The 24,712-nt window shown below is 36.5% G+C and overlaps 1 protein-coding gene across 2 annotated transcripts in view; it reads left to right on the forward strand.

Moving 5' to 3' along the window:
* Positions 1 to 24,712, forward strand: part of NTN4 (netrin 4) — a 131,751-nt gene that overhangs the window by 29,573 nt on the left and 77,466 nt on the right. For both annotated transcript variants that reach the window (XM_037845091.1, XM_037845090.1), the window contains exon 3: positions 15,506 to 15,784. In XM_037845091.1, the coding sequence (XP_037701019.1) occupies positions 15,506 to 15,784 (279 nt within the window). The remainder of the gene's footprint in view (positions 1 to 15,505; positions 15,785 to 24,712) is intronic.

Below are 24,712 nucleotides of genomic sequence, written 5' to 3' on the forward strand. Positions count from 1 at the left end.
TGCGTATATACCACATTTTATTTATCCACTCATCTGTTGAAGGACATTTGGGTTGTTTCCATCTTTTGGCAATTGTGAATAATGCTGCTATGAACATTGGCGTGCAGATATCTGTTCGTGTCACTGCTTTCCGATCTTCCGGGTATATACCGAGAAGTGCAATTGCTGGGTCGAATGGTAACTCTATATCTAGTTTTCTAAGGAACTGCCAGACTGACCTCCAGAGTGGCTGAACCATTATACAGTCCCACCAACAGTGAATAAGAGTTCCAATTTCTCCACATCCCCTCCAGCATTTGTAGTTTCCTGTTTGTTTAATGGCAGCCATTCTAACCGGTGTTAGATGGTATCTCATTGTGGTCTTAATTTGCATCTCTCTAATAGCTAGTGAAGCTGAACATTTTTTCATGTGTTTCTTGGCCATTTGTATTTCCTCTTCAGAGAACTGTCTTTTCATATCTTTTGCCCATTTTATAATTGGGCCGACTGTACTATTGTCATTGAGTTGTAGGATTTCTTTATATATGCAAGATATCAGTCTTTTGTCAGATACATGGTTTCCAAAAATTTTTTCCCATTGAGTTGGCTGCCTCTTTACCTTTTTGAGAAATTCCTTTGAGGTGCAGAAACTTCTAAGCTTGAGGAGTTCCCATTTATCTATTTTCTCTTTTGTTGCTTGTGCTTTGGGTGTAAAGTCTAGGAAGTGGCCGCCTAATACAAGGTCTTGAAGATGTTTTCCTACATTATCTTCTAGGAGTTTTATGGTACTTTCTTTTACATTGAGATCTTTGGTCCATTTTGCGTTAATTTTTGTGTAGGGGGTGAGGTAGGGGTCCTCTTTCATTCTTTTGGATATGGATATCCAACTCTCCCAGCCCCATTTGTTGAAAAGACCATTATGACTCAGTTCAGTGACTTTGGGGGCCTTATCAAAGATCAGTCGGCCATAGATCTGAGGGTCTATCTTCGAATTCTCAATTCGATTCCATTGATCTATATGTCTATCTTTGTGCCAGTACCATGCTGTTTTGGCAACTGTGGCTTTATAATAAGCTTCAAAGTCAGGGAGTGTAAGTCCTCCCACTTCGTTTTTCTTTTTTAGAGTGTCTTTAGCAATTCGAGGCATCTTCCCTTTCCAAATAAATTTGATAACTAGCTTTTCCAAGTCTGCAAAGTAGGTTGTTGGAATTTTGATTGGGATTGCATTGAATCTGTAGATGAGTTTGGGTAGAATTGACATCTTAATGACATTTAGTCTTCCTATCCATGAACATGGAATATTTTTCCATCTTTTAAGGTCCCCTTCTATTTCTTTTAGTAGAGTTATGTAGTTTTCTTTGCATAGGTCTTTTACATCTTTGGTTAAGTTTATTCCTAGGTACTTGATTTTTTTAGTTGCTGTTGAAAACGGTACCTTTTTCTTGAGTGTCTCTTCAGTTTGTTCATTTCTAGCATATAGAAACATTACTGACTTATGTGCATTAACCTTGTATCCCGCTACTTTGCTAAATTTGTTTATTAGCTCTAGTAGCTGTATCGTCGATTTCTCAGGGTTTTCTAGATATAAGATCATATCATCTGCAAACAATGACAGTTTTACTTCTTCTTTTCCAATTTGGATGCCTTTTATTCTTTGTCTTGCCGGATTGCCCTGGCTAGCACTTCCAGCACAATGTTGAATACAGTGGTGATAGCGGGCATCCTTGTCTTGTTCCTGATCTTAGAGGGAAGGCTTTCAGTCTCTCTCCATTGAGTACTATGCTGGCTGTGGGTTTTTCATATATGCTCTTTATCATGTTGAGGAAGTTTCCTTCAATTCCTACCTTTTGAAGTGTTTTTATCAAAAAGGGATGTTGGATTTTGTCAAATGCTTTTTCAGCATCTATTGAGATGATCAATTGATTTTTCCCTTTTGACTTGTTAATGTGTTGTAATACATTGATTGATTTTCTTATGTTGAACCATCCTTGCATGCCTGGAATAAACCCCACTTGGTCATGGTGTATGATTTTTTTAATGTGTCTTTGGATTCGATTTGCAAGTATTTTGTTGAGGATTTTTGCATCTATATTCATTAGGGAGATTGGCCGGTAGTTTTCCTTTTTTGTAACATCTTTGCCTGGTTTTGGTATTAGATTGACGTTAGCTTCATAAAATGAGTTAGGTAGTGTTCCATTTTCTTCAATGTTTTGAAAGAGTTTGAGTAAGATTGGTGTCAGTTCTTTCTGGAAAGTTTGGTAGAATTCCCCTGTGAAGCCATCTGGCCCTGGGCATTTATTTGTGGGAAGATTTTTGATGACTGATTGGATCTCTTTGCTTGTGATGGGTTGGTTGAGGTCTTCTATTTCTTCTCTGGTCAGTCTAGGTTGTTCATATGTTTCCAGGAAATTGTCCATTTCCTCTACATTATCCAGTTTGTTGCCATACAGTTGTTCATAGTATCCTCTTATAATTTTTTTAATTTCTTCAGGATCTGCAGTTATGTCACCTTTTTCATTCATTATTTTGTTTATATGGGTCTTCTCTCTTTTTGATTTTGTCAGTCTAGCTAGGGGCTTGTCAATCTTGTTGATCTTCTCAAAGAACCAACTTTTGGTGATATTTATCCTCTCTATTGTTTTTCTGTTCTCTATGTCATTTATTTCTGCTTTAATCCTTGTTATTTCTTTTCTTGTACTTGGTTTAGGATTGGTTTGCTGTTCATTTTCTAGCTTCTTCAGTTGATCCATTAGTTCTTTGATTTTGGCTCTTTCTTCCTTTTTAATATATGCGTTTAGTGCTATAAATTTCCACCTCAGCACTGCTTTTGCTGCATCCCATAGGTTTTGGTATGTTGTGTTCTCATTTTCATTCGTCTCTATATATTTAGCAATTTCTCTTGCTATTTCTTCTTTAACCCACTGATTGTTTGGGAGTGTGTTGTTTAACCTCCAGGTATTTGTGAATTTTCTAAGTCTCTGATGGTTATTGACTTCTAAGTGTATTCCATTGTGGTCAGAGAATGTGCTTTGAATAATTTCAATCTTTTTAAATTTATTGAGGCTTGTTTTATGTCCCAGCATATGATCTATTCTGGAGAAAGTTCCGTGAGCACTAGAAAAGTATGTGTATCCTGGTGATTTGGGATGTAATGTCCTGTATATGTCTGTTAAATCTAATTCATTTATCAGATTGTTTAGGTTTTCAATTTCCTTATTGGTCTTCTGTCTGGTTGATCTATCTATAGGAGAGAGTGATGTGTTGAAGTCTCCCACAATTATTGTGGAAACATCAGTTGCTTCCTTTAGTTTTGCCAGTGTTTCTCTCATGTATTTTGTGGCACCTTGGTTGGGTGCATAGACATTTACGATTGTTATTTCTTCTTGCTGAATTGCCCCTTTTATTAGTACGTAGTGGCCTTCTTTGTCTCTCAAAACATCCCTGCATTTGAAGTCTATTTTATCTGAGATTAATATTGCTACACCTGCTTTCTTTTGGCTGTAGCTTGCATGAAATATTTTTTTCCATCCTTTCACTTTCAGTTTCTTTGTGTCCCTGTGTCTAAGATGAGTCTCTTGTATGCAACATATTGATGGTTCATTTTTTTTGATCCATTCTGCGAATCTATATCTTTTAATTGGGGAGTTTAATCCATTTACATTCAACGTTATAACCGTGAAGGCATTTCTTGAATCAGCCATCTTATCCTTTGGTTTATGTTTGTCATATTTTTCCCCTCTGTCTATTAATATCCTTTATTGTACCCATACCGAATCTCTTTAGTACTGAACCTTTCTCCAAGTCTCTCTGTCCTTTCTTTGTTTCTCTGTCTGTAGGGCTCCCTTTAGTATCTCCAGTAGGGCAGGTCTCTTTTTAGCAAATTCTCTCAGCATTTGTTTGTCTGTGAAAAATTTAAGCTCTCCCTCAAATTTGAAGGAGAGCTTTGCTGGATAAAGTATTCTTGGCTGGAAATTTTTCTCACTCAGAATTTTAAATATATCGTGCCACTGCCTTCTCGCCTCCATGGTGGCTGCTGAGTAGTCACTACTTAGTCTTATGCTGTTTCCTTTGTATGTGGTGAATTGCTTTTCTCTTGCTGCTTTCAGAACTTGCTCCTTCTCTTCTGTGTTTGACAGTGTGATCAGTATATGTCTCAGAGTGGGTTTATTTGGATTTATTCTATTTGGGGTTCGCTGAGCATTTATGATTTGTGTATTTATGTTGTTTAGAAGATTTGGGAAGTTTTCCCCAACAATTTCTTTGAATACTCTTCCTAGACCTTTACCCTTTTCTTCCCCTTCTGGGACACCAAAGAGTCTTATATTTGGACATTTCATATTATCTATCATATCCCTGAGGTCCATTTCGATTTTTTCAATTTTTTCCCCATTCTTTCTTTTATGCTTTCATTTTCCATTCTGTCATCTTCGAGGTCACTGATTCATTGTTCAACTTCCTCTAGTCTTGTACTATGAGTGTCCAGAATCTTTTTAATTTGGTCAACACTTTCTTTAATTTCCATAAGATCATCTATTTTTTTATTTATTCTTGCAATGTCTTCTTTATGCTCTTCTAGGGTCTTCTTGATTTCCTTTGTATCCCGTACTATGGTCTCATTGTTCATCTTTAGTTCTTTGAGTAGCTGCTCTAGGTGCTGTGTCTCTTCTGGTCTTTTGATTTGGGTGCTTGGGCTTGGGTTATCCATATCGTCTGGTTTTTTCATATGCTTTATAATTTTCTGTTGTTTTTGGCCTCGTGGCATTTGCTGAACTTGATAGGGTTCTTTTAGGATTTGTAGACCAATTGAAGTCCTTATCTCTAATTTCTCAGATCTACAGCTTCGTGGAGTACACTTTCTCTAACTAACTAGCAGGTGGCGTCCACGAGCCACCTGTTCTCCACAAGCCAGTTCTCCCCTGCTTAGCCTTTTTGGTGAGTGGGGGAGTGAGTCTTGTGGGGTCCAATTGGTGTACCAAGCTTGCGTGTGTAGTTGGTGTTGCCTGCCCTGTATATGGGGCGTGTTTCTGGGCAGTCAGGTGGGGGGGGGGGTGGCTCTAACAATCAAATCTCCCTGGTGATCCTAGAGTTTTAAAGCTGCTGCATTAGTCTAATCCTTCAGTTCAGTCCTGCCACAGTTTGTCTCTGCCACTGACCCACAAGTCCTTGGTATTGGCGTATGGCTCCTGAGACTTGCAAGTGGGCCCCTCTTCCAGGCCGTGCACCTCGGGTCCTCTTTTGAGGGATGACTGTGCTATGTCACAGGTGAGTGCCGTTCCCCCAGGGCAGTTCTGGGCTGCTGGGCTGTGTAGGGAGGCTCCCAGTCTGCTGAAATGATGGCTGAATGGGGCTTTGTTAATTCACACTGCTCTACCTTCCCAACTCTGGGACAATCAGCTGAGGTTGCAGGGAAGGCTAATGTCCACGCCCAGTTTTGTGGTGTGTGCCTGTTATTTGAAGCACTGCCGTCACACTGGGTTGTCTGGGGCAGTTCTGGGCTATGGGGCTGGCGATGGGCAGGAGTGTTTCCTGTCCACCAGGTTGATGGCTGTGAGTTGACACCCCCCTTTTCTTGGGAAGTTGTGGTGTTTAGTGAATTTTCTCAGCCACTGGATTATTGCGTTTTGTCTCAGAGCTCTCCTAGTTCTGCTCTTGACTTGACCTGCCCAAATTGCAAGTCTTTGAAGCTTTCTGTATTGGGCTTCTTAGAGTAATTGTTTTAGAAAAAGAAAAAAGGATTAAAAAAAAAAAAAAAAACCAAAAAAAAAAAAAAAAAACACGGGCCCTCCTCAGAGATCTAATGGGTTATTGAAATGCTAAGAGACAAAGCAACCAGGGCCATTAAGGAAAGGTCCACAGCGCAGAGAGATCAGCTTTTCTTCGGGATTTGCTTATGCGCCTCAGGGCCCTTCCCCTTTCTATGTTCACCAGAACTCCAAAAATCCTCCGCTTTTATTTTGGAGTTTTTCGTGTTGTTTTTTTCTATGCCTGTCTCCTCTCTGCTGGGCTGGCTGCTCTCAGATTCTCTGGTGTCTGGTCTCAGTCTATCTGTGGTTGGAGTTTGAATCAGTAGAATGAGTTTCTAATAAGGGCTGCCACTGCAGTTCTCCCTTTTCCTTCCCGGAGCTGACAGCCCCTCCTCCCCCGGGACTGAGACTGGCAGGGAGGGGCGCGGGTCCCCTGGTCGCAAAAACTTACAGATTTCACTGATCTCAGCAGTTCCACGTTTTCATGAGTGTTGTATGAAGTATGCCCAAAGTCAGATTGCTCTGTGGTGTCCAGTCCACGCAGTTCCTGGCTTTCTACCTACTTTCCTGGAGGAGTAACTAAAACATGCAGCTCACCAGTCTGCCATATTGCCCCACCTCCATACTATTATTCTTATATCAGAAAATTGAAACAAACTTGTCTTGACATGATTTCATTTTGACTTATTCATTCCATAAATATTATTGAGAATTTATATGAGATTGTATTAGATGTTGGTGATATAATGATGCATCAAACATAGTATAAACATAAACAAAAATAAAGTAGATTTTAATAAGTATCATAAAGTATTCATAAAGTTATAACGAGGGTTTATATGTCTATTGAAAGGTACAAATTACTAAAACATAATTACTGAATAAACTTTTGATGTTTAGATGCTTATATTTTTAATTATTTTTCATATTTCTTATTTTGCTATGCGTAATTTAAAAACTCATTTGTTGTTCATTTTTCTTATCCATTTTTCTAGCTTTATTATAAAACTTCCAATTTGTCATGTCTGTAATATTTGTATATATTAGTGCACAGTCAAGTAACAGTTTTATAAATTGTAATTTTTAAAAGTTAATCTTCCTAGGGTGTCTAGACTTCAACTTTCAGCTCAGATGGAGTAAAAAGGACCAGATTTACCCTCCTGCCCGAAACAAAACACTGTAGCAAATATATAAAACAACAGTTTTCAGATATTGAACATTGAGAGGCTGAAGACAGTGATCCCTGAGAGAGAGGAAGCAAAATGAAGTGAGCCCTGGGCCTGCTCCAGTGTACTGCCTAGAGTTTCCAGGCTGCAGTGCAGAGGAGAGGAACCAAGGTGGCGTTTGATGGACTTACTGAATTAAGGAGCTGAGAGTCTGGGAAGGACAGGGTGGCTAAATTCTGCAGGGCAGAGGACCAGAGAGGAGAGAACTGTATTGGGAGAGAGTTCCAGAAATCCGCAAATGGTCCCCCTTATGTCTTTAGCTGTGTACCGATCAACACGTGTGTAAGAAAACCACCAAGGCCAGTAAAAGAACCACCCAGCAGGAGAGAAGGGAACAATCCCCAGAGATCACAAGGGACCAGGAATTGTCAGCCAGAGTGGAGAACCTCATAATTCCAGGGGCATCAGGTGGAATAATTAGAAGGGAATTGCCTCAATAGAGGGGAAAGTTACTCTTATGCTAACAAAACACACATAACAAAACTTTACGAAAGCAAGTCTTAAAAGGATCCAACTATTTCCAATTAACTGCATCTTATGGAAGAGCTCAAGAATATGAATAGGAATATTAAAAATATCCAGCACCCAACAAGGTAGTACTCACAATGTCTGGGATCCAATTAAGACATGCAAAGAAGCAGGAAAATACAAGCAATATTGAGGAGAAAAAAATAAATTAGTAGCAACAGACACAGAAATGACACAAATGATATAATTAGCAGTCGAGGTCATTAAAAAAGTTATTAAAACTATATTTCCTATATTAAAAAAACAGAAGAAAGATTAGATATGTTAAGCAGAGGCATAGAAAATACAAAGGAAAAAACAAATTGAACAGCTAAGGTTGAAAAATATGAAGTCTGAGATGAAAAATGTAGATTAGAAATTGCAGAGAAAAGATCAGTGAAGTGTAGTACATAGAAATGATCATTATGAAACCTGGAGTGATAAAAGACAAAAAAAGAAATGATAGAGCATCAGTGAGCTGTGGGATAACTTCGAGGAATCTAGTATATGTGTAATTGGAGTCCAGGAAGGAGCGGAGAGAGAAAAGGAGACAGAAAAAAATTAAATGAAATTAGGCTAAAACTTTTCCAAATTTGATTATAACTATAAACCCACAGACCCATGAAGTATGACAAACTTTAAGCATAAGAAAGAAGAATACTGCACTAAGGCAAATGATAATTTTAATCATAAAGCTATAGTAAGGGTTTATATGTCTATTGAAAGGTACAAATTACTATATATTAGTGCACAGTCAAGTAACAATTTTATAAATTGTGATTTTTAAAAGTTAATCTTCCTAGGATGTCTAGACTTCAACTTTCAGCTTAGATGGAGTAAAAAGGACCAGATTTACCCTCCTGCCCAAAACAGTTAAAACACTGGACCAAGTATATGAAACAACAGTTTTCAGATATTGAATATTGGGAAGTGGAAGACAGTGATCCCTGAGAGAGAGGAAGCAAATAAAGTGAATTATGAAGAAAAAAATCTTAAAAACAGCCAGAGAAAAAGTAACACATTACTTACAGAGAAAGAAATTGTAAAGAAAAAATCTCAAAAACAGCCAGAGAAAAAGAAACACATTACTTACAGAGGAACAAATTTAAGAATTACAACAGACTTTTTGACAGAAACAATGCAAGCCAAAAGACAGCAGAGCAGGATCTTTAAAGTATGGAAAGACAAAAAATAGTCAACCTAGATTTCTATACTCAGCAAAAATATCTTTCAAAAATGAAGATGAAATATAGACTTTTTCAGGCAAAGAAAAGCTCCCAAGAAGTTCAGCAGCAGCAGACCTGCATTATAGGAAATGTTAAAGGAAGTCAGAAAATGATACTAGATGGAATTCTGCATCTATACAAAGGAAAGAAGAGCATCAGGAAGGGAAAATATATGGATAAATATAAAACACTTTTTTTCTTACTTGAAAAATCTCTTTAAAAGATAAGTGCTTTTTAAAGCAAAGTATTAACACTGTGTTGTGGAATTCATAATACATGTAGAATTAAAGTGCATGACAACAATAGCACAAAAGTTGAGAGGAGAGAAATGGGAATATACTGCTGTAAATTTCTTATACTGTATGTGAAGTAGTAAATATCACTAGAGGGTAGACTGTGCTACGTTAAAGGTGTGTCTTACAAACCCTAAAGTAAACTTTGTTTAAAAAAAGTTAAAACTAATAAACCAAGAAAGGAGATAAAAATGGAATCCTAAAAACAATTCAATGAATAAAGAAAAAAAAAAGGGAAAAAAAGAAAAAGGGAACAGAATAGAAAACAAATAGCAAGATAGTAAATTTAAACACAATCACATCAACAATCACACTAAATATAAATGATCTAAACACTCCAATTAAAAGGCATAGATTTTCAGATTGGATTTAAATATAAAGACATAGTAAGTTAAAAGCAAAAGGATAGAAACAAATACATCATGCTAACCCTAATCAAAAAGCTTGAGTAGGTATATTAGTATCAGGCAAAGTAGATTTCAGATCAAAGAATATTGCCAGGGATAAAGAGGGCTATTTCATACTGATAAAAAAGTCAATTCATCAGGAGGACATAACAATCCTAAATCTTTATGCATCTAATAAGAGGACCTCAAAATGCATGAAGCAAAAATTGAAATGACTACAAGGAGAAATAGATCAATATAGTCAAAAGTTTCAATTCCTCTACCTCTACATATAATTGATAGAAGAAGTAGAAGTAAATCAGTAAAGCTACAGAATACTTGAACAACACTGTCAACCAAATTGGCCCAAATAACACTTGTAGAACACTGCACCCAACAACAGTAGATACACAATCTTTTCAAGTGCACAAGCAGCTGTTATCAAGATAGACCATTTACTAGGTCATGAAACAAGTTTCAATAAATGTAAAAGAATCGAATCATATGAAATATGTTCTCTGACCTCAATGGAATTAAATTAGAAATCAAAAACAGGAAAGTATCTGGGAAATTCCCTAATATTTGGAAATTAAATAACACATTTTTAAATAACCCATGGGTCAAAGAAGAAATTAAAAGGGAATATGAAAGTATTTTGAACTGAATAAAAATAAAGCACAAATATAAAAATTTGTGGTTTGCACCTAAAGAGAAAAGAATAGAAATGTCAATGATGAAGGTTCTACTTTAAGAAACTAGAAAAATAAAGGCAAATTAAACCCAAGGCAAGGAGGAGAGAGGAAATAAGTAAAGATAAAAGCAGAAATCAATCAAATAGAATAACAGAAAAACAATAGAGAAAATCATTGAAACAGAAAGCTGCTTCTTTGAAAACTTGAAGATATCTAAGGTTTTAAAACCATCAAAGAACAATTGTGGTTGTGATTCTGAAGCTTCTACTTTTGGTAAATAAGAAAACCAGAAACCATGGAAAAGATCTAATATTTATTTTTATTTGGGTGCTTGCTCATGTGTGCATGATCCCTTTTGAAAGAATATGAAAGATCTTGAGTACTACTGAAGAGAAAGACTCTAATAAGCCATTTAAAAATATGTTACATACTTTTACATTGGTATTTATATTCATCAAGAATGCAGAACTTAGGATAAGAGCATCTTGCTTTATTTATTCTTCTAATTTAAATTCCTTGCTTGGCTTCTCCTTTTTAAAATGGTATTTGGAGAAATAGTTCATTCATTCACTTATTCATTCAACAGTAATTATGAAATGCTACAATGTGCTGGAGACTGTAAGAAATGCTGGAGGACATAGCTGTGCCCAGGTAGACAAGATGCCTGCCTTCTGAGTGCTGAGTCTAGTGCAAGATACACACAAGTAAATAGGCAATATGATATAATGGTGTAAAAGTGTTATGATAGGGATGTAAGTAGAAGTGCCAAGGGAGTCCATAGGATGGGTAATCAACTTGGATCTGAAATATTCCTCAAACTAGCAGGTTAAAAAAATTTTTTTTTTCATGTGATAACTAAGTTTCTTGAATTATTATGATTTAACATTGGCAATAAAATTCTAGATATGGAGCAATATGTAAGGTATGAATTTGAAACTAAATCCCTCATATTTACTCTACTCCATATTCTGTTCACAATGTTGATATTCTGTTTAAATTTTTATCTCAGAGCATAAATTAGACATATGGAATGCTGTTTCTACTAATTCTAGTGTTGCTGAGGGCTTTTTATGAGTATTCTAGAAAAGAAAGAAGAGATGGATGATTTTCACCTGTTCTGAACTTTTTAAGGGTATCTTTGTTACATTGGCTCATAAGATATGGTGGAACCTGAGCCAAGAATCCAGATCCTCAGGCAAAGTTTGAAGGATCCCAGACTTAGAGAGGAAGTCAGGCAAGACCAGAGAAATGGGGAAGATTCCAAATACTAAGCAGGAAAGGATCCATGATTCATTCGGAAGTTCAGATGTTTTAAAAGTTATACATTTCCTTTGACTCACTGATTTCACATTTAGAAATGTATCCTCAGGAAATAATTAGACAGGTCCACAAAGTTTTAGCTACAGGATTGTTCATCACAGTTGGTAGTACTGAAAAGTTGGAAACAACCTAGATGCCTAACAATAGAGGCATGGCTAAATAAATTATGTCATACTCACATAATGGAATTCCAGGCAGGCTTTTAAAATTAGGTAGCAGTGTTTCTCAAACTTAATTTTGCATCAGAATCACCTGGTGAGCCTATTGAAACAGACTGCTGGGCTCTAACTCCAGAGTTTCTGACCAGCAGGACCAAGATAGTGCCCAAGAATTTACATTTCTGACAAGTTCCCAGGTTGATATTTGATGCTCTTGGTCCAAGGGCCACACTTTAAGAACCACTGATGAAGAGGTATATTTATTGACTTGGAAACATAGACACAAGGTATTGTTGACATAAAGCTGTTTATATTCTGTTCTGTATGTGTAGTATGCATACAGAAATTTAGATGAAAGACATTGAGTTGGTATCCCTGGTTGTCTTTGTGGTGGATCACACTGTAGGTATTTACCGTCTTCTACATTTTGAATGACAGATTTTTTCTTCTTTGAAATGAGCATATTTTATCACTAAAAAATAATAAACTTTTTAAATTTGAAAAATAAGATCACAAAGTACTGGTCAATAGCAATAACAAGCTGGAAATATCAAAGTAGGCTTGTCCCTAGTGTCACTCTCTGGCTTTTGAAATATATCTTGTTGGGAGTGTATATTCAGAAGCAATCGTAAAGGAACAGTGATGGGCCTATAAATATATCCTGTTTCTTATGGGGATAAGAATGTAAAAGGCTGAGACCATGGAGGGTTTCTGCACTTTTTCTCACTTCATTTTAGTAGTACCATGCAGGCTTCTTCTGAGGAAGTTGGAAGAAAAACTGGGTGGGACCCAAAGGGCAACCTGCCAGACATTGGAAGCATCTGGATTGGCGCAGTCTTTGTTTCCTGATGCAGGGTAGATCCATTTCCCAGGGTATCAGATTAAGGCGTCTCTTTGCTGGAGAAAAGATTTCATGGTTTAAATTCCCGTTCACTTTTGTGTCTGCAGCACTCTGCTGTCTCCTTTCCAGCGCACAGCCCCGGAGGTCATGGTGTCCCTCCCTGCTGATACCAGCCTGCCAACTGTGGTGTCATGAACACCAAGCACAGAGCCACCATTCAGCTTCCACAGCCTGGGTTCAGGAAGTGAGAGAGCTCCTAAATTCCTACAAACCTTGAGAGATCTTCCCCTGGCCTTTCTTGCATGTGCTGAACAATTCTCAGTGTGACGGGCGGATGGGGTGGGGAGGCAGACAAGGGTAAATGTCAAGACAGGAACAGAGAGAGCAAACAGTGGCCACCAACGTTCAGGAAAAGGAAGGGTGGGCAGACAACATCGAGAAGGACACCAGACTTTTCAGTGGCATACTTGTTTGGTTAGCACTTTCCCATGTCCTTGCATAACTGTGGTTGATAAAATAGGAGGCAGTCACATCATTTATTGTATTTAGAGCAAGAGTTCGTCATGAATGCCTAAAAGAAATGCCAGTATTTGGGATGTCGTATTGAAAAGAAGTCCCACATAAAGCTCACAATGGATTCAATGTGTTTTTTTTTTTTTTTTGGTGATTCAAAATATAAAATCTTGTTTTAATTTAGGCTATTGTTAAAACAAAAAGACCTTGCTTCTATATTGACTCTCAAATATATGATATTATTTTTGGAAAATTTTATTCCATAATATGTTGCTTCTCACCATTTTACATGTGGGTAAATTGGATAGAATATTGTTTGAGTTTAAGATGCAACTTTTTCTAAGTTTTTCAAGTTCAGAACTTGGTTAATTATTTGGTTATTTTTTTACTACTATTGTTACAATACAAGTTCTTACACTTCACCTTTTGGTGTTATAACGTGATAATCAGATGTGAATCTGTTTAGGACTCTACATATGGAAGTTAAGTTACTTGAAATTCTAAAAGGACTTCACTGTAAAAAAAAAAAAAAGTCTTACCTATTGGATGAATGCCAAAAACAATGATATAATTAGTAAATTTATTCACCAAAAATCTATTGAACTCCCACTTTGTCCAGGTACTGCCTTGGGTGCTAGGGATACAGCAATGACTGAAACGAAGTCCCTACCCTCATGGAGTTTACATTCTAGACTGGGAAGACAGCAAACCAACAAAAACCTACAAATGTATGGTGTCAAGTGGTAATAAGTACTAAGAACAAGAAGAGGCAGGGCCATTCTAAGGACTTTGTATTTTATTCTGAGAGAAATGGAAAGTCTTTGAGTGGGAGTGGGTATATGCAAGGAGTGACATGATTCAACTTCTGGATAGAGAATAGACTGTAGGAGACCAAGTGCCCATTGAATTATCACTCTGCCCATCCCCAAGGTTAGTTTCACTGAGGAGAGATCTGTACCAGTAGACCTGGAGGTGTGAGCCTACGCAATTGAGTCTTGCCTTTTCACACTTTTGAAGTATAGAATTGATTTCCAAAATGAAAATTTTATATCCAAAGTATTCCTTAAAGGAGTTCTTTTTCTGGAAAATTAATTTCAAATGCATCCTCCCTAAATGGGATTTCTACTTTTAATAAATACTTTATTTTCATACTACATAGTTTATCAAAATATTTCTGGTTTTCTGTCAATAGAGTTTTAACACATCTTTAAAAGCCAAGAGATACTTAAGAATTTTCAGTAGAATGTTATGCTCTTACTATATTAATTAATGAGATTGCTTGAGGTATTGATCTGTGTTTTTTTTTAAGTATACATCATACATTTATTGTTCTGTTTTTGTTTTTTTAAAAACATGCATACCAACGTATGACTCAGTGTTGGCCTTCTTGTAATGCTGTTTCATGCTATGTTTTGGAATTCCTTTTTTATATTTCTTGGTTTCCCCTGGCAGTAATTTCTTTCCTCTTTCCACCAACCCCTGCTCCCTGAAAATAACAGGTCCACTAGAGAATTTTTTACCGGTCCACCCCAGGCCCATCTCAATACCCCTGTATAATGTATAGGTTCACACACATATGCCCAAAGGCCTTCCAGTAGCCAAAGTCCATCCCTTCTGAACCTTCCTATCTCTGGTTTCCTCCTTTGAGCTAAAGTTTTAAATTGCCTTTAGAGTCTATATATAATCTACAAACTACAAAAACAGTTTCACTACTTAACAATTATACCTTGCATTTGACCGCAAGTACTGTTAACTAACCTGATGAGCCATTTTTCTTTCTAGATTTGGTTTTAAGTGACTTTTGACTATTTTCAGAAATCAAATCTACTCTCAAACGATGTATATTTACTACCGGTAGGATGTTCCAAAAATATGCCGTAAGTTTGGAAGGCATTTCTTGAAAAGGAAAGCCAAAAATTATATGTCATAATAGTGGCCCCAGTTAATAACCAATTAGACTTTCAAAGCTTCTCTATTGAAAGGGTCAAGCCTCACTTTTAGAAATAAAAGTTCCCAGATCTTGATTTTGCACTAGCTTCGTAACTGATCTTCTTGTTTCTATTCTTTACCCTTTGTATGCCACTGTCTTTACAGAAGTGCAAGTTATCTTTTTATAAAAAAAGGCAAATTAGATCATACCACTTCTCTGCCAAAAGCCTTCCAGTTGGCTTCCCATTGCCTTCAAAGGGCCCTACCTGTGATCTGTGATGAACTGGCTTTCTCCTCCTCTCCAACTCTCTCCCTTTGTTCACTGGACCCAGGCACACTGGCCTGGTTGTTATTCCTTGAATAAGCTGAGCTTGTTTCTACTTCAAGTCTATATGCTTGCTACACCTTCTGCCCAGAATGCTCTTCCCCAAGATCTTTGCATGGCTGGCTTCATCTCAGTGTTTAGGTCTCTGCTGGTTACTCTACTTATAATTCTCTTTCCAAACAGGCAGCATATATGCTCCTTGGAATAACAGGGCAATTTTTCCCCAGGTATGTTCAAGTTCTGAAAACATCGTGTTATCACTTCCAGGTGACAAAAGGTATAAATCAAACTAGGACTAGATTGGGTAAGCAATTTAGGGTTTGTACACTGTCCTATAAACACATGCCATTTTCTTTGTCTTTACAGGTTATTTTTAGAGCTTTGTCACCTCCATATGATGCAGAGAACCCCTACAGTGCCAAAGTTCAGGAGCAGCTGAAGATTACCAACCTTCGTGTGCAGCTCCTGAAACGACAGCCTTGTCCCTGTCAGGGAAACGATCTGAATGCTAAGCCGCAGCATTTTACGCACTATGCAGTCTATGATTTCATTGTCAAGGGCAGCTGCTTCTGTAACGGCCACGCTGATCAATGTGTACCTGTTGATGGCTTCAGACCTGCCAAGGCACCAGGAGCATTTCACATGGTATGTAAAATAAGGCCTCACCTAAGAAAAACAAACCATGAGTTACCTTCTGCTTTGAACATTGGTGATCTAAGTTCCCTTAGAGTTGGTATATGTCTAACATAATGCTTTTTATTTCTTCCTCTGCTGATCCACTCTCCCCACTCCATAGCCAACCTAAAACAAGCCTATTTACTTGTTTTCTTTAATCTTCAATTTTAGAATTTTATTAGTTATGATAACCAGATTCCTTGTTCCGTGAAAACACCCACGCCAGTTTTTAGTACCATGACCTTCAGATATAAAGTGTAAGGTGAGCAGTAGTGAGATGTTGACATAATCATATTAGTGTCATTATCACACAGAAGCCAGTTTTGAGAGTAAATGGAGACCATTATTGAGTAGATTTTAAAGTGAAAAAATAAGAACCTCAGTTTAGTCCTGATATCTTTTGCTGCCTGGCCAACAGAATGAATGGTAATTCTCTTCTGTGAAGAACAGCCTGACCCCGCCGTCATCACCCTAAGGCAGAGGTAAACTCTCTTGCCTCCATCTCTGCATATCTCCGAGTGTGCCCCCTGAACTTTTACTTGTCTGAGCCCCCCAGGACACCATGATTTCCCTGAGGACAGGGGCTGTGTAATCTTTGTATCCCCAGGACCTAGTGCATCACCTGAGCCAGAAATAGGCACTCAGTAGGTGTTTTATTGCATGATAGCGACATAAGGATAGGGGGATGATGAAAAATTAGTGTCCTTGTTTGTCCTCTACCAAAAAAAGATATAGAGGTGCTCAGATAGCAGGCATCTTGTTGAGATGCATCTGGAGCTTATGGTTGGGGATTAGGCAAGGAGAAGACAAATAGGAGGGTTCTCCGAGGCTTTAATTTTACGTTTTGCTCTGATACATCTGAACAACAAAAAAGAAGAAACAAAATTAAAATACCTCAGAGTAAGCTTACTTCATGGCCTAAAGGGTAGACGTCCACATTTTTTCATCTTTCTCTCAGCCCTGATATGGGATCAGGCCACCCAGGGCCATGAACCATTTAGCCAGCTGGACAGCTTGTGTTGGCGTGGGTGAGTCACTGGGTGCATGGGGATAACTAAAATGACTAGGACAGCAGCTAGAGAGTAATAAAGATAGAAACAAGGTTACCACTTCTAGACATGAAACCAGAGCTCCCAGAGTTGAAAAAAATGCAGCATTCACTCAAAAAAACACCCACTAGTCTCCAGGCACCCAAGGACCTTTGGACTAATAACACTTCAAATGAGGGATGAAATAATTTGATATATCTAAATTAATTGGGCTAATGTATGATTCAAATAGAAAATAATCCACATGTTCTAGAGACATGTCAACCCACTGGACTGTAAATTAGAAAGTTTGTGTGAGGTAGAGTGTGAATAAATTTCTGCCAATATATTTAAGCAAATTAGTGAAAGAAGAGCATGCAAGCCTTGGGCTTTGCAACTTGGCTCTTATAATCTAAGCCTTATAGGACTACTTGAGGGTAGAGTCCTGAGCAAAATAGCAGACACAAGCCTAGAAGCCACCATAACATGGCACACAGTCAGCTCTCAATAAATATTTGTGAAGTGAATGACCCATGGGACAATTTGAATGGCTCTGATCAACCAGCCAAATTACCAGAGATCTCAAGAGCCTTGTAAAACAGCTCGTAAGTATGTATTTTAAATAATAGTTTCTTTCTCTTTTCTCTTTTTTTTAAAGCAAGACCCTGAATGTAAACTTCCAAAGTTACCAATGCTTCCTAAGACTGAAGGGAAAATTCTAGAAGCTTCTATTAGTTCCACTAAACTCAACAAGGGATAACTATCTAAAGTTATCAGAGACTTTTGCAGAAGCCTTGTAATAGAACTATTCTATACAATATTCTGCCAGCAAGAAAATTAGCCACCTATAAAAGAAAATCTGGATAACCAAAGAAAAGAGATTATATAATGTGTTTTTCTGTTTCAAAAGGACATTAGAACTCAGTGAGCCTAGAGTCAGATGAAGAAAATTGAGTGTTGCTATAGAAGGAAGCAATGTAGTTATTTTAAGTTACTTGTTTTTTCTTATTCCTTTGTTTTGGTTTTGTTTGAAATGTTTTTTTTATTATTTGTTTTTTAATTTTTTGATAAAGTTAAAAAATCAATTAAAAAAAAAGACATTAGAAAGAGAAGTCTCTTCCTAGAAGACCCTACAGAATGGAAACCTCATTTTTTTTTTAACTGATCTTGGGCTGCTTTAAAATTGGAAACAATTTCCTTTAAAAATAATACTAGTTTTGTGAAACCTTGCAACCCAGTTTTCATATTGATTTCAACTTTTGCAGCAGTGGTGGTAGCTCCTAGGGCTGTAACTACAGCATATGTCTGAACCAGGTCAAAGGGTCAGACAAGCAGTAAGAAACAGGCTAAGTGGCCACAGCTATGTTGGCTTCCAGAGATTCATTTCCGTGAGATTCCTAGCTGTCTCTACTCTTTTTTAAAAAAGCCATAAGCAATTGGACAAGCAGAGGCATATGGTTGGAAATGTGAGTGATTCTGGTTTCAGATTTTTCCCACCCTAAATTTGTATGTGTTTTATTTTTATGTATATTTTTCCTGGAGTGTAACAGGCTGTTATTGAATTTGGAAATAGTCGTCTCTTTGGAATGTGATGTTCTTATTCCTAGAATGCTTAGTTGAGCATATTTCACATTTAAAGCATAGTCTTTTTACAGTTTAGCTTACCATGTGTATGTGTGTACAAATATAGCTTTCTTTAGCACAGTTTTTCTTTATAGCAGAGGTTCTCACAGTGCAGTCTCAGGGCCCCATAGCATCAGCACTTCTTGAAAACTTGTTAGAAATATAAATTCTTAGGCCCTACCCCTGACATCCTAAATCAGAAACTGGAGGTGCAGCTCAGGAATCTGTGTTTAACCAAGTCTGCAGGTGATTCTGATGCACACTAAAGTCTGAGAACCATTGCTTTATAAAATATGTCAAAAACATCTGTTTTTAACATTGTTATTAGGAGAAGTAATTAATTAATGAAATCTGGTTTTATGGGCTAGAATTTGTGATGGCTCTTGAGAGAGAGAGTTAAGAAATTTGAGGGCAATGGTACTTAGACTGCTTTTTAAGTTCTGTAAGATTTCAGGATCATTTCCTTTCTTTGAGAGAAGGGAGTAGGAAAAGGCAAGTGTTGGATTCAAGTTCTCAGCCTCATTTACCTTAAAACACTCTTCCAGTGTCTATTTAAAGTAGTACCACCTTCTGTTTCCTCTTCTTCTCAAATCCTTTCCATTTATCCCTCACCAGTTTAGTTTTCCCTTATCTTTCATTTTGCTAGAAGCACAGTGCAGTGATTGAAGTTCAACAGACCTGGCTTTGACTTCTGACAGCAATTACTAAGTTACTCAGTTTTACTGAACTTTAGTTTCCTACTCAAATGAGGATAATATCTATTGCAGATAGTTGTTATGAGGATTAAAAAGTCTGACAGCCAGTGCTTGGGCTATGGTAGACACTACTTACATTGCTTTTATTATTTTGTATTATCTCAGCCACCTCTTCTTCTTCTCCCACATATGCTTCTTCCCCAATTATGACAATAATAAATCTTAGCTTGTATGCTGTTTGATATGCTTACAAAGTGAAGGGGCTTGTGACAAGGAATACTGTATTTTGACTATGGCTTGCTTGAGATCTCAATAATTATGTGAAGCTGAGATCTTAAGCTTTTTCTCTTTGCAGCTGTAGGGGTGATTTAGTTTCTCTTTGTCCAGCAACTGGTGATTTTTACAGCTGTTGGATGATGGATTGTAATAAGAAGGAACATGGAAAGTGCCACTGTTTTACTAAAATATCATCCATCGGATAACAGAGGCCTTAGAATACCTTAAAGAATTGTTTAAGTGCTTTGAGATACAGTTGGTCAAGGTGGATTTTTCTTTTGTAATCAGAAATTCATTATAAAAGAGTGCCAATATTTTGACTGATGTGTTCTAAATCTAAAAGTAAACATTGAGAACTGTGGAACCATATAATGGGGTGTGATGAGCTATGTAAAGCAGGTTTTAGAATCATTCATATAATTTCATCACAAAAGTTTTTCCCTAACTGAACCAGAATACATTTATTTGTGTTTATTTTTACATTTCTCATATGTCATGTTTGTATGTATAAATTCAGAGCAGATTTAAAACCACAAATTTCATCTTCTTTCTTAATATTTTTTACTGTACTGTGAATAAGCTCAAAGTATAATTAGAAGCTCTTGACTTTTTGAGGTATTGAGGAAAAGAACAGAAAGTTTAAAACAACTAGTAAAGTTATTAAATAAGAATATTTATTAAACCAGAAGTTTAAATTATTTTTATACAGTAAAACATTTTTGTGTTTGGAATGTAATTAGTTTTAGTTCTTCTCCACATAGAAGAATAATCATCATGGATTGTAAATACTGCTAAAAATAATTACCCCTTTTACATCCTTACTGTGTGCCAGGTCTTATGCCATCATGTTTAAAATAGTATTGTGTTTATTCTTGCAACAACTGGATGATGTATCATCGTCATTCTCTTTCAGGGTTGAGGAACTGGGACTTGGAAAAGTTAGCTGTTTCCCAAAAGCGAATTCATGGTAGTGTCACAGTTCAAATTCTCCAGTTTAAACTGATACCAAAGCCCATTCTCTTTTCGCTGTTGTGCTGTTAAAGAGTTGATCTACCAGAGTTAAGATTATTCCAAGAACAGTGAAAAGAAAGGAGAGAAAGAAAAAGAGGGGCAAGGGAGGTGAGGAAGCGTACCAGGGATTGATTATCCTGATGGACCATAGAATCTAAACTGAGTAAGGAGGGAAGTGAGGACGTGAGAGCAGAGCCTATCCCACAACCAAAGGTGAGCTGCTTTGATAGTTTATAGAAGCATTTCACATACATTCTCTCAGTTGATCCACTACAACCCTGGAAGATAAGTGTTTTTACTTCTATTCTGCAGATAAAGGAAACTACAGGACAGAGAGATTAATTTATTTGCTTGAAATCATAGTGATGGAGCAATTACTCTCACCCGGAGTTCTTACTGTTGTACCCACCTTCACCCTAATAGGCCCCCAAGAAGAAACTCTTATTTAAAAGATTCTTCTTATAGGGATAGGGATGGTAGCATAGGGATAGATAACCTGAGTTGTCTCCATTTTAATATGGAACCAGGAAATTAGCATTGATTCTCTCTTCTAGTGAAACTGCCCAAAGGGAAGAAAAAGAGAAAGCGTGAAAGCAATAAATTTGAATAGTCTACAAAGTAAATAATTTAGAAGTGACTATCTTTTGGAGGTATGCATTATCTTGGATGGATACCTTTGATTAGGAAGAGGGATTTCTGGATCCGCCATCTTTTACTTCTCTCCTTAGCCCTAAATCATTTTTGCTACAGGTGAAAGGCAACGACAACCCCAGTCATTTAATTTGTCTCATTAGGCTCTGTGGAGGAATGGGCAATCCTATCACCAAAGGAGGAGAAATGTTGTATTTCTAATATTAATTTGTAAGAGGAAAAATATTGGTGCAAAATATAAAGGCTGCCAGTTTGATACAGTTAATACAGTTAACACAAGACTATTATCAGTCAATTTCAAGGTTTTAACCTAATTTCAGTGCTCCTGTGTTAGTATGATATAGCTTTGTCAATAATTCCTTGGCAATGAGTAACTATAAATGCCATAGAAGGTATACAGAATGTTGATTATACTTTAATTTACCACCTTGCATTGCCTACGAGGAGGAAAATCCAGTTTAATAAGTTCATGGCTGGAAGCTTCTAGTGTTTTGGTGTTTTGACTGTCAAACTTCCTAAAGAACCTAGCCTTATTTTCTAGTAAGACACTTTCATTTAATGGCAAAAGTTGTCTAAGATTATTCTTTTTGTTTCATGAGTAGGAAACCAAAAGACTCTAAAACCAGAGACATTACAAAATAATTTTTGCATTCATGAAAGGATTCCTTTTGGGATCCCCATCAAGGGTTTCCACAGAACATTTAAATATTTATTTATAGGCCTTAGATTAATTGTTTCAGAGAGGTTACAGGATAAAAATACCTGAAAGCTAAAATGTTGGTGTCAGAGCTAGCATGTCTAAAAGTAAAATGTAAGCCAACGGAAAAGTGAAGTTGATTGTCCAAAATATATTTGTTCATTCAATTTTTCATGAGCCTGGTCTTTCAGAATTGGGACATTGTAAAGGTGTAAAAATGAGTTTCTTTGACAGGTTTGAGCTGCAAGTTTGTACAAATTTGAGAAGGAACAACTTATATCTGACATTTTTCTTACTATAAAGTACCCCCCAGATATCCAAGCCATATCTCACTGTGCAAATGTTCTCATGACTGTTTCCTTTTAGTGTACATCTTTGTGTCCATCCTGTGGGTAGCTGGGAACCTGGTGTCAGATCTCTGTATCTGGAAGGCCTGGTCTCCAAGTTTCACTGCTGATACAATTGGGGGAGAAAGCCACATGAAAAGAGAAAAGCTGAGGTTACAGATAGACATCTGACTTCTGGTTCACAACCCCAAGTCTCATATCTCCATGGTATTCATTTGTGTCTTGCCAATTTTGTAAGAGCTGGAAATGTATTTCAATGTGTTCTAAAACAATTACATTCAATAGAAAGTAAGGTGTAATTTAAGTCCTCATTCCCTCTTGGGAGGAGAACTTTTAGCCACCAGATCCATAAGATTAAAATAACAACAAACACATACACACATACATATATGTTATAATAATTCCAGAAGACAGAGAAAATTCACAACCATCTCAAATAATGAGGAAAATAAGATCTGTTCATCTTGGCATTCAAAACCTTAATAATATAATGGGGACTTCAGTTGTATACTATGTTAGCAATGGAAATATTTTAATGGAATAAAAAAGTATATGTGTGAGGACTATATTTGTTTACTCATAGTAGGATTCTTTTTTAGTAATAAGGCATTCTGATATCTTTTTTAGCCCTTCTCTCTGGCTCTTTAGATAGAAAGAAAAAACATGGATTAAATTACGGCTTCAAAAAACAAAAAAGAAAATATATTTTTCATCTTTAATAAAGCTCATATACTAGAAATGGAAAAAATTATAACCACATGATAATTATATTTTCCCACTATTAAAGATTTTATAAAGAGTAGAATTTTGAAATTCATAAGAGTAAACATTGATGAGGTGTCTTTTGCCTTTTACTTTTGCATCTCCAAGGGCGCTAACCAGACATGTAACTTCGCTGGCTCATGTGGTCCCAGAATTCCCCAAAAGCACTGGTTTCACTGTTTCCCAGTTAAGGCCCCGTTTGGCATTAAAGAAAAGAGAACACAGGGTCACAGTATTTTCATATACTCAACAAAGACTAAAGATCATAATTGTACTATACCTATCTTTTAATTCTGATTTGTAATATAATTTAATTCTCATCTGTAATAAAAAGGGAGCTTAACATTGCGGGATTACACTGGAGTAGGATCAGTGAAGATAACCGTGCTCCAAATGTTGCAAGGAAATATAGTCTGTTTGGCCAATTAAGTCATCAGTGGCCTTTCAACAGAACCCCAGTCTTTCCTCACACTTCCAGCAGCCCGCTGTACTTGATTAAAACATTTGCCTCACTGAATTGCAATTATTTGTTTGCATGCCCAACTTTTCCTATCTGCTAAATTATTTGCTTCATCAAAGCGAATTACTGGGACATTCACGATATCTAACATATAATAGTTTTGAAAGGTCTTTGACCAAAGTATGACTGTAATCAATGGCCTTTAAAGGAGATTCATTTTATATAATAATTTTAATAATATTAATAATAATGACTACTCTTGATTGACTGCATCACATGTTTACATAACTTTTCCCTTTTAATCCTCAAACAAATACATAGGGCTGCTATTATCCTCATTTTATAGGTAGAAAATTGTGTCTTGTTATTAAAGAACTTGCCCAGATTACAAGAAGAGGGATTAAGAACCCCAAATATCAATTCCAAAGTTGATTCTCCTTATGTCACATTTATCCACATAATGCTAAGAAAAGAATCTCAGAACTCCTCAGTGGAGTTTCATGTAGATTTAAGTTTTACTGGTTAATGTTTTCACTGATGATCATTGCTGTCTTATAAAAGCAATAAGATAACAGACTAACATTATAGTTGGATATAATCTTGAGGAAAGGAAATCCTCTCAGACAGGCTTTGTAAATAAATGTAATCACATAGTATTAGGAGTGGCAGATTGATTATTTCACATTGCATCTAGAGTCACATTTCTTCAGACAGTAAATAAATTATCTTCAGTGTTTCTTTTCTTCAATTATTGGATTTCTGAAAAGTGAGGCAAAGTAAAAACACATAGTGAGATCATTTCTAACATTGCCATTGTTTTCCTTAAAGTAAAAACACATAGTGAGATCATTTCTAATATTGCCATTGTTTTTCTTAAAGTATATTTGAGGGTTATATAAAATTTTGGAACATTTTTAATGTGATTTTCTGAGTTGAACAGAAAATTATAATGTAAATTCATTTCTATTTCATCCATATTACATTTTAATTTAAAACACCATTCCAAGCTTAACTTACTTCTTTTTTCCTTAATATAAAAAGCCTTAATAATTCAACCATAAATGAGTCATGTTTATAATTAACCCAGCAACCAAAACATTTATAAAGTGACTAATACATGCCACTATGTTGATTTTATGCTACATGTAACATTTTATAATGGGGGTGTTGCTAAAGGACCTATGCCATAAGAGATCTGTGAAGTCATTCCATGGCACATTATTTCCTCATATTCTTCACATTATAATGGAACTGAAACACTTTTGCCAGGGAATTGAACTGTTACCATGCAAAACATATCTAGGAAAGCAAGATCCTGCTCTCTGATTTTTTTTAGATATTTAATAGT

Source organism: Choloepus didactylus, chromosome 8 (assembly GCF_015220235.1).
Source record: "Choloepus didactylus isolate mChoDid1 chromosome 8, mChoDid1.pri, whole genome shotgun sequence".
In the NCBI taxonomy this organism is placed as follows: domain Eukaryota; kingdom Metazoa; phylum Chordata; class Mammalia; order Pilosa; family Megalonychidae; genus Choloepus; species Choloepus didactylus.